This window comes from Phalangium opilio, unplaced genomic scaffold, assembly GCF_054372755.1.
Source record: "Phalangium opilio isolate 3A_F unplaced genomic scaffold, DU_Popi_V2 ptg000070l_1, whole genome shotgun sequence".
In the NCBI taxonomy this organism is placed as follows: domain Eukaryota; kingdom Metazoa; phylum Arthropoda; class Arachnida; order Opiliones; family Phalangiidae; genus Phalangium; species Phalangium opilio.
In genome coordinates, this window is record NW_028324182.1 from 7,626,984 (window position 1) to 7,642,536 (window position 15,553).

A 15,553-nucleotide genomic window follows, 5' to 3' on the forward strand; every position below is an offset into this window, starting at 1 on the left:
GAATTTTTGATTCGAAAATTTATTTCTTGAAATTTGAAACTGAACTTTCTTAGAATTAAGTGCATAATCCTGAGCATCATGCCAAGCGAGAAATTAAACTAATGCGAATTATATTACTCGAAGGGTCTTAATTGTTTCCAATAAAAATTAGGAATAAGTCACGGAGATGAGACACTCGGAAATATGGTTTATATATTCATTTAAAGGGGTGGGCAAGGACTCATTAAGTTAAGTCTTAATTGAGAAATAATTACGGAACTTGGTGGCAATGACAGGATTTGATAAAACTGAGTGTATCGTTCTTAAATTATGGTAGGCTGATGAATGTTTGGTTATCATTAATTTAACAAAGCTTTTTTAATATCGTTATTTTAAATTGAGTAAAATTTCCCACGCGCGACCTTTCTCTTTTAATAAATAAACACAGCATGCGTCACCATCAACTTAAAATCACAGCGCCAACAAAGCTCTCCATCTAAGAGAAGAGCTACCTTTAAACGTGGTATGAATGCAAGGTGACACGAACCTACTGGCAGTTTTTGGTTAAAAATTTCAAATTAATTTACAGGGACATGAACTGTTCCCTTTACCCAACCCTCTTTCATGATGTAATAAAATTTAAATGAGGTGAAGTAGAAGCCGCGTGCATAAAGCCGCGAGACATAAGTATTATCCGAGGTATATAATACTTTTCTTCGAAAAAAGTGAACAACAAAACGGAGTAATTGTAACATGATTTTTCCCTGCATCAGAACATTTATTTGATTTTTGTCCCACGTCAAGACGAGGTTTGTAGGTTGATTGCTGGGGATTTAGTGCCAAATAGTTACAGAATTCACACCACGGTGCGATGCCCATCTAAGGTATGTTGAGCAGGAGTGTAAACATAAAGGGTGAGCCTGGGAAGAATCATGTTACATAACTAAAGTGTTAAGAGGATACACCGTGTCATCCTTCTTCCATTATCCCCTTCTGATATCTACAGAAAATTAGAATGCAAATCTCATGGACGCAGTAAGACGTCTACCAACTTAACTATTGTACAAATTGGTAATTTAACCGTAGAAACTATGCTAACGTTCAATCTTAAATGAGGCGGAGTCGATAATCTAACCAATGATATGGAAGAGGGCCGCAGACGGAAAATATCCGTTCCGTTATAATTACCCAATTTTAATGCGAAGTTTGTTTTCAAGACCGATATTCAAATGTTATATTAGATTATCGAAATTTCATCCAGCTTTGAGAAGTTATAAAATTATTTTAAATTTTCGTTGTAATTTGAAATTTTCCAACGCCGTTTTATGCGCTATATTTTTTAAAAGCCCATCCTGTAACCTGGCTTAATGACATATCCAGTTTTCAGCAGCCTACGACGTTTCATACCATTTAAACAAGGATTCCAGGCTACTTTAAGAACAAAGTAGTCTGCACTATTGTCTTCTAAGTAGCCTCTACTCCTTATGTAAATGGTATTACTCCTCATATCCTGAAAAATATGTATAGAATTTGATGTTTCAATACATTTGAACCAAACTTATAACTTGATATAGTCTTTGAGTGGTTTGGTTTATCGTAAAAGTAGACTGAAAAAACTATCTCGTCTCTCTTTACATAGATATTATAAAGTAATATTGGTTGCTCAAATATGTGGACTCCGCTGAGAGCTATATATATTGTCTCTTTCAGATAAATATTTCTGATATTCATGTGATAACCTTGGGATTTGGAGATGGAAGAGGCTGAGCCGCGAAAGGGATGTTCCGAGTCCCTTATTTGGGATGCTAGGCACGCGCATTTCCGCTAGACATAGAGCTAAGGATATAAACGATGAAGTGAATACAAGCCGGCAGAAAGCAAAACTCGAAATGTCATGAAGTATTTCCGTGGAACTTATGTAAATTAAGTTGCGTCGTTATGAGCAGCACAAATCTCAAACAGAGTAAGGGTAAAGGGTGAAGAAGAAGGAACGTCGTCTTTAGATGGCATCAAATATTAAAGCACAGTCTTTCACTCTAATTAGATAGTGACTTTCACGTATTGTTAGTGGCATCAAATTAATACACAGTCCCTAAAATATCTCGTACAACTTGATTAAAATGTTATCCCCAAACGGTTTAGTTTCAAAACTATATAGTACTATATTGGCTCTGTACTATGGAACCGCCTCTGAAATTACTGAATTCAAAGTCTTATCCTTGATTTTTTTTAATTTTGGAAAATAAAAAGTATTTTTCGTTCCCCTTGTTTAATGAGCTCATTAAGGCGAGCCGCGAGGTTAAATTACCATCGTTATTTCGCCTTTTTCTCCATTTCCAAATAAAAACCGAAAACATTTTCCTGTCTCTCGGTTGAAAAAAGATTAAAATGTTTCCCAGCCGAAGTGATTAAAGTTACTTTTTAATTAAAATAAGATATAAAAGTACGATTGGCTGAGGTAGAAGCATTGGCCATTTGGCGGGAAAATTTTGTGCAGCCTGCTGGGCGTCATGGTATTGGAGAATGCTGCCATCTAACGTACAGGACTTACCCACGCGCTATCTCAATTTATAACCTTTAAAGTCTTATTATAATTAATATTTACCTACATCAAAGGAATTCGTTGTTATTTCCAAATAAAGCTGCTGGTAATACAACGCTTACTTAAAGAGGGTAGAAATTAATTATAGCGCGGCACTTTTCTTCACAAACCTTAGGTTGAAAACTTGAAACCTTTGAGGCTATGAAATTCGCGATTTCGCGGCAATGCTGCCTGCCAACACAATGCATTTCATTTGAATTGGCGCCAGGCTCCATGCGTTCAGTGCATTTCAGTCTCGTACAGAGTATAAGCAATTTAGCCTGCCTATTAAACATAAGTTGAACGAATCTGAACCAAATATTTTTACACCGATTTTACCCGCGATTACCGCCAATTTTTAAATGAAAAATTTATATATTTTTCAGATAATATTTTATTTCACATGGATTATTTATTATTTTCCATTTATTATAGAAAAGTTTTAACAAATATATTTTTAACATACTCTAGGGCATACATCAGCTGCAGCCTTATCAATTATGGCGTAAATTTCATTTGTAGTTAGGCTCTATTAAATTTAAAAGTAATTAAAATTAAGAATAAACATTATAAACTATAACATACTGGCATTCCTCTGTCACCAATACCAGGTGGTCCAGGTTCACCGATATCCCCTTCAGATTTTAAAACCATAAGAGATCAAAATGATCTGCATTAAAATAGCACTAAAACTAGCTTACCTTTAGGACCGGGTGGACACATACAATCGCGCAATGAATACCTTTTAAATCTCAAATGTTCATCGAAATCATTTTCCGAACCAATATCATTAGATCCTAAAATTTCTTTTTCCAATAACTCAATATCTTGCAATGAATTCCTCAGTATTTCATTATAATCTTATAATGTGATTAAAATTAATTATAATTACTCACCATTAATATTAAATGTTTAAAGATTATATATATACCTTCAGAATGAACCACGGAACAATATAAAATAAGAGTTACAAGCAGCAAAACAGTTTTATAACCCATTTTGAACAACTATTAATTAGGCCTATGAATGATTCTGTTGCGACTGAAATAAAATTTGTCTGAAATCAAGAAGTGATATCTAGTTTATTAGGGAGAAGGTATAAATTGGCCACATTTTCAGCTTTATTTCCAGTCCAAACGTATAGTAGGTCCGGAGTTAGTCCCCGCCTCTAAATTACAACCAGCATTTAATTGGTTCTTGAAAACTCATGTCAGCGAGCGCGACGCGAATGACGAAAATTACTCGTATTTTCCGACTGAGTAGAGGCAGCGAAATAGTTCGGTCTCCTTTTACGTCCCCCCCCCCCTTGTATTTTGAAAGGGAGACTGGGACTAGGGCGCGCGAATACTTAGACATCTCTTACCTTCTTCCTAATAAACTAGATATCCCTTCTTGCTGAAATCTTATTAGATATTGAATTACAAGTTATGATGTACGGGTTTCTTATCAATCATTAGATTTCTAAGAAAATATAAAAACGACCCATAATATTCGTTTAACAAAAACATTTTTATTTTCATATTGGAAATAGACACGATCATTTTTCGTTGGTTTTTATCGGGAAAAACAAAACAGAATATTATACATTAAATTATAATTAATTTAAAAGTGGATATCGTTCTCATCTAGTTTTAAATTTTAATGAGAAAGGAACCCAGAGATTTAGTTTCTTAATTAATTAATTAATTAATTAATTAATTTAAAAAGGACCTGTCTTTCTACATATTTTAAATCTATTTAATTAATCTACATGGAAATTAAATAATTAAGACAAATTGAAATTATTTATTTATTTTTAGGACCAATGTTTTTGTTTTATTTACCTTGTTTTTTTTCATTAACTAATGTCGTAATTGCTATTTACACCTAAAAATGGGGAGCAGTTTGGCTCATTACCGTTGATGCTAATTAGTAATTACTAATTAAAAAAAAATATATGAAATAAAAATAAAACTAGAACTTAAATTCTACATATAGTGAAAAAAATATAGACTAATTGTGAATGATTAAGTAACATCATATATAGGAAGACTATAGTTTAAAAAATTAAATAGATCTATTCCTAATAATAATTAAATTAAATTAATTAACCCACTTTTATACAAACTAAATGAAATTAATAATAATTTAAAAAACCTTGAAATTAAAATTAAAATTAAACAAAAAAAAGGAATTAAAATAGACGAATATAGAAACTTAACAAAGAATTTTACATTATGTTAATAATTGATTAATTAATTAATTAAACTAATGTCAAACTTGGGTAGGAAAAAATTAATGGAATTAGGATTTTAAAAAGGTTTAATTCATTTATAAATAATAATTTTTAATTTCAAAATTAATTTAGCTTTCCTTAGTATTTTACTTCCATTACCGAAATTAAGACCTAAATTAATTAACCTAAAATGATGTTAATAATTGATTAATTAAATTAATGTCAAACTTGGGTAGGAAAAAATTAATGGAATTAGGATTTAAAAAAGGATTAATTAATTTATAAATAATATTTTTTAATTTCAAAATTAATTTAGCTTTTACTTCCATTACCAAAATTAAGACCTAAATTAATTAATTAACCTAAAATGAGCATTAAATTAAATCTAAACCGGGCCTATTAATTAATTTATTTGCTTCAGTAGTAATGAGTCAAACAGTTTTCTATAATATTTATCATCCGAGAAGTTATTAGTTAACCCTTTCAACTTTAGAAGCTATAGTATTTAATTAATCCATTCAAAGTAACCTAATTAATTACTAATTAGTGTACTAGTTACGATAGCTCTAAACTGCCCAGAACCAGACCTATCATATTAAAATAATATTGTACATACTTGTCTCGCTGCACCAGGCAGACAAAAGACTCGGGGGATTTGTTTGTTTGTTTGTTTGTTTTTTATATATATAGATATATTTTATTCTTTTTTTTTTAGTTATTTTACGATTTTTTATAAATATCACACGATACTTCTATAATATTATAGACTTTGGCTGCTGCATCCCCAGAAATCTTTCATTCATTTATAAATATCTCTAGTTTTATTTTCAATAATTAATTAATTTATTTTATTAATTAATTAATTAACAGTTAATTAGCAGAATAAATTTGAAAAATTTAAAAACAAGTGAGTTGGGGGAGGGAGGGGGGGGAAGATAATTTTAATTTTAATTAATTTAATTAATAAATTCTCTGGATGGCTGGCTGGCTGGGAAATGAATTAATTTAAGATGTTTGATTGCCGATCAATTATCAAGATTTAATTAAAAGAAACGGTCTTTTTTTTTTTTTTTTTACATACCAAATTAATTATTCTTTATTTTGTTGTAAAACCGTCGGAGGTGGAGAATTGGTGGGATTAACAGGATTAGGACTGACTAATGTCACTGATTTTAACATGGCGGAATTCCCATAAGATTCAATATTGTTTTTCAAATCCGATAAAGAATTCTCCATCTTTATTGAAAGAAAATTTCAAATTTGATTCTAGGCCTAATTTCTGTTTAAAAGTTAACAGGGTTCATACAACTTTTGGAAAACAAATTTCCCCAAGATTTCCAGGTGTTTCCCCACCCGATATACTTCCCAGAGTTTTCCAGGTTTTTCCCGTATATGGAGTGTCCTATGGAGCAAATGTTAACGAAGGAGGGGGGGGGGATAAATTGGACTATAACATACTCAAAGGACATCCCCGTATCTCTAGTAGAACCAGAGTTATGAGCCTCCAAAGATTAGTGTAATGTTAATCCTATGGAGGGGATGTTCACGAACATTTTGCTTAATTACTCGGCCCCCGTTTGTCGTAGCCCTAACTTTTTAGTATGGTTGGATGGGGGATAAAGAGGACTATAATATACTCAAAGGACATCCCCGTATCTCTAACATAACCAGAGTTATGAGCCTCCAAAGTATAGTGTAATGTTAATCCTATGGAGGAGATGTTCACGAACATTTTGCTTAATTACTCGGCCACTGTTTGACGCAAATTTCCCTGATTTCCCGGAATTTTACTTAAAATTTTAAATTTCCCTGAGTTTTCCCTGAGGTTTTTGTCAACTATTTATTTCCCTGATTTTTCCAGGTTTTCCCTGTTTTCCAGGTTTGTATGAACCCTGAGTTAAAAAAGAAACGTCACTTACTAATCTTATTAACTTGATAACGTCTCCCACTGCGTCTTTCCATTTTTCAATCTCTGATCTATGTAATATCTCTTGCTGTCGAAGTAATCTGATTAGACTCTCCGAAGAAGGGTTGCTTTAAATTAAAAATTACATTAAAAGATTCTCTCAAATGAATTTCTAAAATAATTTAATTTAATTTATTAATTACCCATCAAGAGGTAGCTCAAAATCTGCAGGTAACGTAGCGAGTTGGAGAGACTGGTCTTCCAAAGACCATAGTTTATAGAATAATAATCCATTTAATAGTAATAATGTCACCAAACTAAAGATTAACAAGTACGTCTTCATTAATGCCTTCATAATTAATACAGGGTTCATACAACTTTTGGAAAACAAATTCCCCTGAGATTTCCAGGTTTTTTCCCCATATACTTCCCTGAGTTTTCCAGGTTTTTCCCTTATATGGAGTGTCTTATGGAGCAAATGTTAACGAAGGAGTGGGATAAAGAGGACTATAACATACTCAAAGGACATCCCCGTATCTCTAATATAACCAGAGTTATGAGCCTCCAAAGATTAGTGTAATGTTAATCCTCTGAAGGGGATGTTCACGAACATTTTGCTTAATTACTCGGCCCCTGTTTGTCGTAGCCGTACGTTTTTAGTATGGTTAGATGGGGCATAAAGAGGACTATAACATACTCAAAGGACATCCCCGTATCTCTAGTAGAACCAGAGTTACGAGCCTCCAAAGTTGGGTCTAATGCTATTCCTATGGAGGGGCTGTTTGTTTACGTTTTGCTTAATTACTTGGCCCCTGTTTGTCGTAGCCCTAAGTTTACAGTATGGTTGGATGGGGGACAAATTGGACTATAACATACTCAAAGGACATCCCCGTATCTCTACTAGAACCAGAGTTATGAGCCTCCAAAGATTAGTGTAATGTTAATCCTCTGAAGGGGATGTTCACGAACATTTTGTTTAATTACTCGGCCCCCATTTGTCGTAGCCGTACGTTTTTAGTATGGTTAGATGGGGGATAAAGAGGACTATAACATACTCGAAGGACATCCCCGTATCTCTAGTAGAACCAGAGTTATGAGCCTCCAAAGATTAGTGTAATGTTAATCCTCTGAAGGGGATGTTCACGAACATTTTGCTTAATTACTCGGCCACTGTTTGACGCAAATTTCCCTGATTTCCCGGAATTTTACTAAAAATTTTAAATTTCCCTGAGGTTTTTGTCAACTATTTATTTCCCTGATTTTTCCAGGTTTTCCCTGTTTTCCAGGTTTGTATGAACCCTGTTAATAATTATCTTCTTAAAACTGATTCTTACGTCGCCAAAATAACGCGAATAACAAGATCAGATGTCGGACCAGCCGACACCGCCTCATTTCCAATAATAGCTGGGACTAAAACATAAAATGTTAAAAAAAAAAAAAAAACAATAAGCCAAATTTTGACAATAACTTGATACAAGTCTTACTTGACTTTCGTGATATAGTTTGGCTCTGAATCGCTTTCGCCATTTCTTTAGGTACATCTTTTAAATCAATAGTTTTGGTCCTTTTCCTTCTTCTAATCTTTTTCCCCGAAGGTTGTACAATACCCTCAGCATCCCTCCTTAAAGCTACTTCTAAATCCACGCAAAATTCATTCAATCCTTGCATGGCTGTCTTTTCAATCAATGCTAAACATTGGCAGACAGTTTTAAATGTTAAGTTAAGTCCAGAGAATTAAGTCCACCTAACTTAATAAAAAACATCTCACATTTGACTAAACCCCAAACGGATTTTTTATACTGAACAGATCCGTGAACCCTAAGTCTAGTTTCATTTTTCGAAATTTTCGTAATGCAATATTGGGATTTAACGGAAAAGGTATCGCTATAGGGAATGCCAGTATTGACAATTTCGCAGTCAACCACGTAAAGTTGCCCCGGTTTACTTTGTTTCATTAAACGCTGAAGAATACCAAACGCAATTAGTCTTAGCATAAGCAAGAAGTGATATCTAGTTTATTAGGGAGAAGGTTTAAGACGCCTAAGTATTCGCGCCTTAGTCCCAGTCCCCCTTTCAAAATACAAGGGGGGGGGGCGTAAAAGGAGGCCGGGCTATTTCGTCTCTCCTCAGTGGGAAAATATGACTGTAATTTTCGTCATTAGCGTCGCGCTGACGTGGGTTTTCAAGAACCAGTGAGATGCTGGTTGTAATTTAGAGGCGGGGATTAACTCCGGACCTACTATACGTTTGGACTGGAGATAAAGCTGGAAATGTGGCGAATTTATACCTTCTCCCTAATAAACTAGATATCACTTCTTGGCATAAGTTAGTCTTAGCAACTATTTTACAAACCTGAGTGTCTGTGGTTTGAGCTGTTTTGGCCATTGAATGATTTAATGTCAATGTGTACGTTAATTGTCTCATTTTGTGATTCGTTTCCGTAGATAATTGCCAAGGGATTTCCATTACGTCTGTAAAATTCATCAGAGAATCATGAAAATTAATTGAACACCATTTCCAATCAAGTACCACAGACGGAAAACCAAATTGAACAAAAAAAAATTATACCAAATGTTTTCCTAGAATCCATAAGATCCAACATAAATTTTGATTTGGTGAAAATAAGATTAAATAGCTGATCAACGGCTATTTCAAATGTCGCGTTCAAAACCTCTTTCCCTTGGTGACTTTCACACCCACAAATAATTTCACCTCCTTAAAATATAAATGACAATTTCTCTAGTAAATTCTTTCATCACGAACCGTGAACATGAAAATATAATTTCAAATCACCAACCATCAATAGCTAAATCAGACTCTGTAGTATCGCTTAAATCCGTCGGTGGATAATCACTAACAGATGTGGCTTTGGGTGGTGGCCCATCCTTAGGATTTTTACTCATTTTTGGTGGAAGAATAGGACTGTCGTTCAATCCCTTAAGGAAAATACGAAATCTGAACATTAGACCTATTTTTTGCCTAAAAATTTATCGTTAGACGCAGAATTTTGCGTTCTTATATCATATTTCGCGATTAGGGGCGAAAGGATTACAAAAAAATACATATATATATATATATAAATGCAATGTATAGGCCTAGAATAAATAAAAAACCTCTAACCTGTAACTACTCTAACGTCTGAGCTTGGTTAATAACGCTACTAAAGCTACCTGTTAATAAATTTCTCCTTATCTAAGGTACTTTAGTGATAAGATAAGCAAGTATGAAAGGTCAAATTCTAACTTAATTTTAAAATAAAAACAGAATCAACTAAAGTATGTAAAGGTGTTTCAGGGGCACTTACGCTACAAATAAAAGTAACAGTTATAGGCCTACATCTTAAGAGCCAGCCATTAAAGGTAAACAAGATTTTATCATTCCCTTAGATAACCAATAAAAGGATAAAGGTAACATTGTCTCTTACATTGACAAGATCCAGTGTAGAATCGTACATTCCTATGGGATGTCCGCGGCCGACTCTAAAATCAAGCTTGTCGCTCAAAAGTAGGCCTTCTTTATCAATGAACGATTGATCATCGGAACAATGAAAACTTTTATCATCTTCGGTCACGCTGCTTCCCAAGGGTAAAGGATTGGGACAAACATAATCATCGTCATCGCTCGTTAAACCAAGTTCATCTCCGTAACTAATGTGAACCCATGTCCAAAGTTGTTGAGACGACATCGGCTATAATATTTTCATTCAGAAATCGCGCCATGTTTAACTTAATTGAATTCTTTTATCATCTATGATAAAATAACTATGGAACAAACAAACAATCGATGTACCTGTTCGAGAAGAGCATTTTGCCAGACTCGAAAAAGCATCAAATAAGTTTTGTCACGAGCACCAAAGGAGGTAAAAAAATGTTTCTCGTTGCTTGTGCAAATTTGAATGGCATTATTAATGACGATAGCGGTTTTTTCTTTCGTCATACTGGCTATATCACGGCAACGTAAAACCAACTTGAAAACGGAATATTTAGGTAAGTTAAGTTTCAAACCGAAAGAAATCAATCGCGATGCTTACAAAAGTTTCCCATCTAAATATATTTGCGTAAAAACAAATATAATTTTGCGAAACGTAAAGCCTTCCATGGACTAAAATATCCTTTTGCATTGCGCAAGAATAATCTAGAACCATTTGAAGTCGTATTAAACTTAAACTTAAACTTATGTTACTGTCAACATAATATAATAATATCACGAAGGCGATTGAATTAATTTAATTTACTAACCAACGATTAATCTTTCAGATTCCGGTAAATCCTTAAACAATCTTTTAAAATCGTCGCTTCGTGATTTGTACGTTGGATTTAGCATCTGCAGGTAAGAGAAGACGTTACAATACCTAGATAACATTTTTTTAGACATGGGGACATATTGAACGCTAATAATTCTATTCGGGAGACCTATATCTAAACTACAACCGTTCTCATTCATATTAAATTAACCTTTTATGCCCCCGACAACACTCTTACCTCGAAGTATATCTATTTAACGCTTATTACACGTAAGCAAAATAAAATAAACCTATACCGTATATAACTACATTAGTTTGAGATTTTTTTCGCGTAATTATCTTCTATGAGGAAGAACAAATAAAACGCCTGAGGCTAATAGAAAAATTATAGTTTTACATTTACTGCATAATGACTATGTAATAAAAAGAAAAATCTGAAGGTAGTCTGCAGGTAGTTGTAACAGATCCAAAAAAAAAAGGTTATTTAATTTCTAGATTTATGTTTGTGTTGAAAGGATGTGGAAATTTCAGTAGGTAAATTTTCTTAAATGTGATTTGGGTAAGCTCGCTTTATACATGTTGAAACCCTTTACAGGGAGCCCACTCTTAAATTTAAATTCCTTATAGGAAAAATAGGAATTTTTTCCCGGAATTATAGGATTTTATAGGAGAAAAAATGTGTTTTTATAGGAAAATATAGGACTAAAAATGTTCTAATATAATACAATTTTGGGCTTAAACTATGTAGAAAAATCCCAAAAAATAAAAAATAACAAATTTGATTTTACTTTGAAAACTCAGAAGAACTTAATTAAAATATAACATAATATAATATATAAAAAATCCTAAGCGAGCTCCACAATTTCGGTGTCTATTCAAATGTGATCTCGATAAAAAAAAAGCTAAATGATAAATTTGATGCTAAACTATACGAAAACTTCGACTAAGTCAAAAATATAGGATATTATAGGACCTTTCATGAAATTATAGGATAATAAAGGACAGGTTCAAAAATATAGGAATTTATAGGTATTATAGGACCGGTGGGCTCCCTGCCTTTATTAAACTTACATTATACCAAGCTGAGGGTTTTTTCTTTTTATCCCCGCTTTTGCTGCTTTTAACGCTTGAAACATCTGGTTTTAGTGGCGTATCGGGTGTTTTTTGATAATATAAACTGTCGTAAGATCTCCCAGACTCTGACGAGCGGCTAACATTATCAGGGATGGAGAGAGAGCCTAGATTGTCTTGACCATTGGTCAGAGTAGTCGGAGGAGTAGCAACGTGTGATGAACCGCTATCTAATGAAGAATTTCCACTGCCAGTGGCCGGAGAATGGGCTCGACTGGCCACTGAATCGCGAGGGCTGCCATTTTCGCTACCGTTTACGTAGGCGCTCATACCAGTCGCGCAATCGCTTGAATCGTGACGCTGATGGTGGTGGTGGTGGTATTGTTTTCCCGACAGACTAGGCACTGGGCTTGGTGTACGATGAAATTCGTTATGTGATTGATTCAATTTCACCGCTTGCGGACTATGATGTGCCTCAGTCTTGTTAGAGCTTTTATTCCCATTCTCTGGACTTGGTGTCGGTGAACGGTTCCTGTAAACATTTGTTTATTTACCTCAGTTTAATCCCTAAGCAATAGCTTCACTGACACAAATCATAGTTTCGGTTAAATCACAGTTTAGATTTGAAATAAATCAACACAAAATATTTTTTTTTGCGATGACCCTCTTTACATAGATCATGGATCTAACAAGCTACATGTACCGCGCGTTTAAACACTACACAATACTATAGAACAAATTAGTTGTGCCGTTATTCTAAAACCCACATAAAACACAGGTGTTGTTGTTGAAGGTTTACGTGTAAAAATAATGTCCTTTAACAATAATATAGAAAAACTAAAGCCAATATTTCCCAGGGAGCTTAGAGTACTAAATCTATTGCCTCCCTTAAACACCAATTTTTTTAACACTTACATCTGCCATTCCTGACTTTCTTTCACTACTTCTTGACTAGATTTTGAATCAAATTTCTTCCTGAAAAGTTTTTTTGACAACCAGTTAGACACTCGTATTATTAATACATTACGTCTACACTAATTTTTAAATAAATTACAAAACAAAAACCACTTAATTTTCTCTCAAATATTTTTTAAAAATACCTGGTGTTTTGAATTATACGTTTACCAGCGTCTTTCCAATTTTTACGTAACATTTTATGCTAAATTTAATATTAATTTCTAATCTAAAGATAGTCTAAAACGTTCATATTGTATAAAACAGACCATTATAGAGTTAACGCTACTAAGCTACATTTAATACTGTGCAAAAATAAAAAAGTAGTGGTACACTTTCAGTAACGATAATGCAACACATTTTTTTGGCCATAGGGCATAAGTTAACCCAGAGATTTATAAAACAATCAATTTCAACATCAAATCAAGGTATTTTCAAAGTATCTATCGACCTGATTGCGTATTCGTACATGTACCACAGGATAAAATAATTAAATAAATAGGGATTAAACAAATTTTAAATTAATTCGTGGACATTAATTACGGGTGTAAAGATAGTATGTTAAAATTATTATGTCAGAGTACCAAACTTTGACTGACTCTTTCAAGGAAAGAAAACTTGAAACACGAAATAAAGCAAAATTAAAAAGTGAAAGTAATAAAATATACCAGAAAAATATTTTTTCCATTTTTTTCCGTCTTGTTTAGCCCTGTTAAATGCCTGCGGGCTAATTGAAGGATTATCTCGCGTAATTTAAGGGACTTTAATTATTAAATTTTTCAATTCAAGTATTTTAAAACTCAAAACATTCCTATATTTTCGGCAAAAACTTCATTATTTTAGTCTTTTTTAAATTATTTTTAAATATCTAATTAGAAAATGGGATAAAAAAATTATATTTCAGGAGACTTCTCCTTTATAACTGGTTTCATATTATTGCTAAAATTGAGGTTAACGAAAAGTCTTCTTGAACATTTTTCAGACTAGAATTCTTACAAAAAAATTCCCGATATGTGAAACTCTATATTTATTCTATAACCTAACTTTTGCATCAAGTGAATAAATACAAATTATGATAGCTTATCTTAATATGGGAAGGAAACGGCTGTTATTTATCAAAAATTTGTCCTAATCCAACTGTTAATAACTTGACAATTATTCTTTTAACAAAACTCTTGGGATATTAATCAATATATGATCTTATTTCAAATTGGTTGCCTGAATTACTTTTAAAACCTTCATGATTCGGTAACAAAGACAGACTAAATTAGATAATGCTAATAGGAAGCAAAGGTACAAAAGTGTGCTTATCTAAAGATCATTATATCATTGAGTCAACCAATATCCTATTATGTGTAAATAACTAATCGTGTTTGAATGATATGACTTTTTATTTTAAATCAAGCATTAGTCTATAAATCTACATAGGTAATCTTTGTATTATGGATTTCAGTTATAATTTCTTGAGAGAAGTTAACTTAAAAGGGGTCAGTGCTTTCTTAAGATTTTTAATGCAGAAATGTCAGTCAATGTTTACTTCAATTTAAACTAATTTTATTTTTATAATAAGTAGAGTATTAGTTAAATGGTTCATTAATTAATTAATGACAACATTAACAAGTCCGCGAAACTATCACACAAACATGCAGTTTTAAACAGATATCGCGCCTTATGTCAGTCAACTTGTCACGTCCATTTATTTAAAATATAATTAAAAATGTGATTAAAAAGGAGCTTACCTATGATGATTGTTCGATAACAAAGTTGAATCTTTCGTGTTGTTGATAGTTTGACTAGCTGACGGCATAGACCTAGGCTTAATATTATTCTCTTGGTTTTTATCTTCAGGGGTTAAATAATCTTCGGTTTCTAAAGCCGATACACCAACTTCAGTGTCCAAAACGTTCAGTTGCGTACTAACATTGCTTTCTTGAGTACTACTAATTTGAATATTGGTTGCAGTGTTCATAATAAAACCAAATTAATCCGTATATCCTGGCAGGCGACGGAACGTAAGGGAGATACCGACCGAGTTCCCGACCTTGTTAGGCCTAAAATCTTGAAAGGAAGATTGGTGGTGGATCGAAATATTATGTAAACATTTGAGACTGCGACTTAGCAAACAAAAGATATTTATAATTCTTGATTATTTTCAAACTATTAATTAATTATCTATCTGGTTATTTATATTGAAATTATAATACACAATGATAAACCCAAAAATTCGGTGTTGTTGACATGACATTTTACATGTACCATTCCAAACTACCAACAACCAACATGTACGCCAGTTCCCACAGTCCCACTTTTAAGTATTAACACGGAGTCATAGATATTAGAACATATATATAGGTCAACTGGTGCACTGCTAAGGGTCAGATCCGTAACCACGTGATTAATTTCACCCCTTTTATCACGATACCCAGGGCCGGAAATAAGAAAAAACTCTTATTGGACATGTGTGTGCAAGTGACTCCCCTCCAGTGTGGGAAATAAGGCACTTTCACAGGCCAATAGCCAGTTTAAAAATTAGCTGGGCCAGTTTAAAAATTAAACGCTTCGGGGTCTACTGGCCCTGGTGGCCACTTAATTAATTCAAAGTTT

General features: G+C 33.2%; 2 protein-coding genes and 1 long non-coding RNA gene across 7 annotated transcripts in view; 1 reads left to right on the top strand and 2 right to left on the bottom strand.

Moving 5' to 3' along the window:
- Nucleotides 1-2,738, bottom strand: part of LOC149661378 (protein turtle-like) — a 123,332-nt gene extending 120,594 nt beyond the window's left edge. Inside the window, exon 1 of the mRNA XM_089842886.1 lies at nucleotides 2,589-2,738. The gene's annotated coding sequence lies outside the window, so the exon portion shown is untranslated. The remainder of the gene's footprint in view (nucleotides 1-2,588) is intronic.
- LOC149661382 (uncharacterized) lies at nucleotides 809-4,173 on the top strand. The gene is made up of 2 exons (XR_016368861.1): nucleotides 809-1,628; nucleotides 1,690-4,173. It is a non-coding gene; the product is annotated as an uncharacterized LOC149661382 (long non-coding RNA).
- LOC149661383 (protein Aster-B-like) lies at nucleotides 4,051-15,391 on the bottom strand. 5 transcript variants are annotated; one of them, XR_016368844.1, is made up of 17 exons: nucleotides 14,689-15,390; nucleotides 12,911-12,970; nucleotides 11,996-12,527; nucleotides 10,920-11,004; nucleotides 10,712-10,815; nucleotides 10,471-10,647; nucleotides 10,106-10,369; nucleotides 9,479-9,617; nucleotides 9,250-9,396; nucleotides 9,034-9,152; nucleotides 8,450-8,642; nucleotides 8,166-8,369; nucleotides 8,016-8,091; nucleotides 6,885-6,998; nucleotides 6,695-6,809; nucleotides 5,138-6,011; nucleotides 4,051-4,960 (listed from the first exon to the last, which is right to left on the bottom strand). XR_016368844.1 is itself a non-coding variant. In XM_089842881.1 (17 exons), exons 1-16 carry the CDS (start codon nucleotides 14,916-14,918, stop codon nucleotides 5,865-5,867), a joined length of 2,706 nt encoding a protein of 901 aa, XP_089699007.1. In that variant the 5' UTR covers nucleotides 14,919-15,390; the 3' UTR covers nucleotides 4,051-5,763; nucleotides 5,857-5,864. The 5 variants fall into 5 exon arrangements, 3 of the variants coding, with proteins under 3 accessions (XP_089699007.1, XP_089699006.1, XP_089699008.1); XR_016368843.1 differs by having other exon boundaries at nucleotides 4,051-4,946; nucleotides 5,120-6,011; XM_089842881.1 differs by having other exon boundaries at nucleotides 4,051-5,763; nucleotides 5,857-6,011.
- Nucleotides 15,392-15,553: the final 162 nt, after the last annotated feature.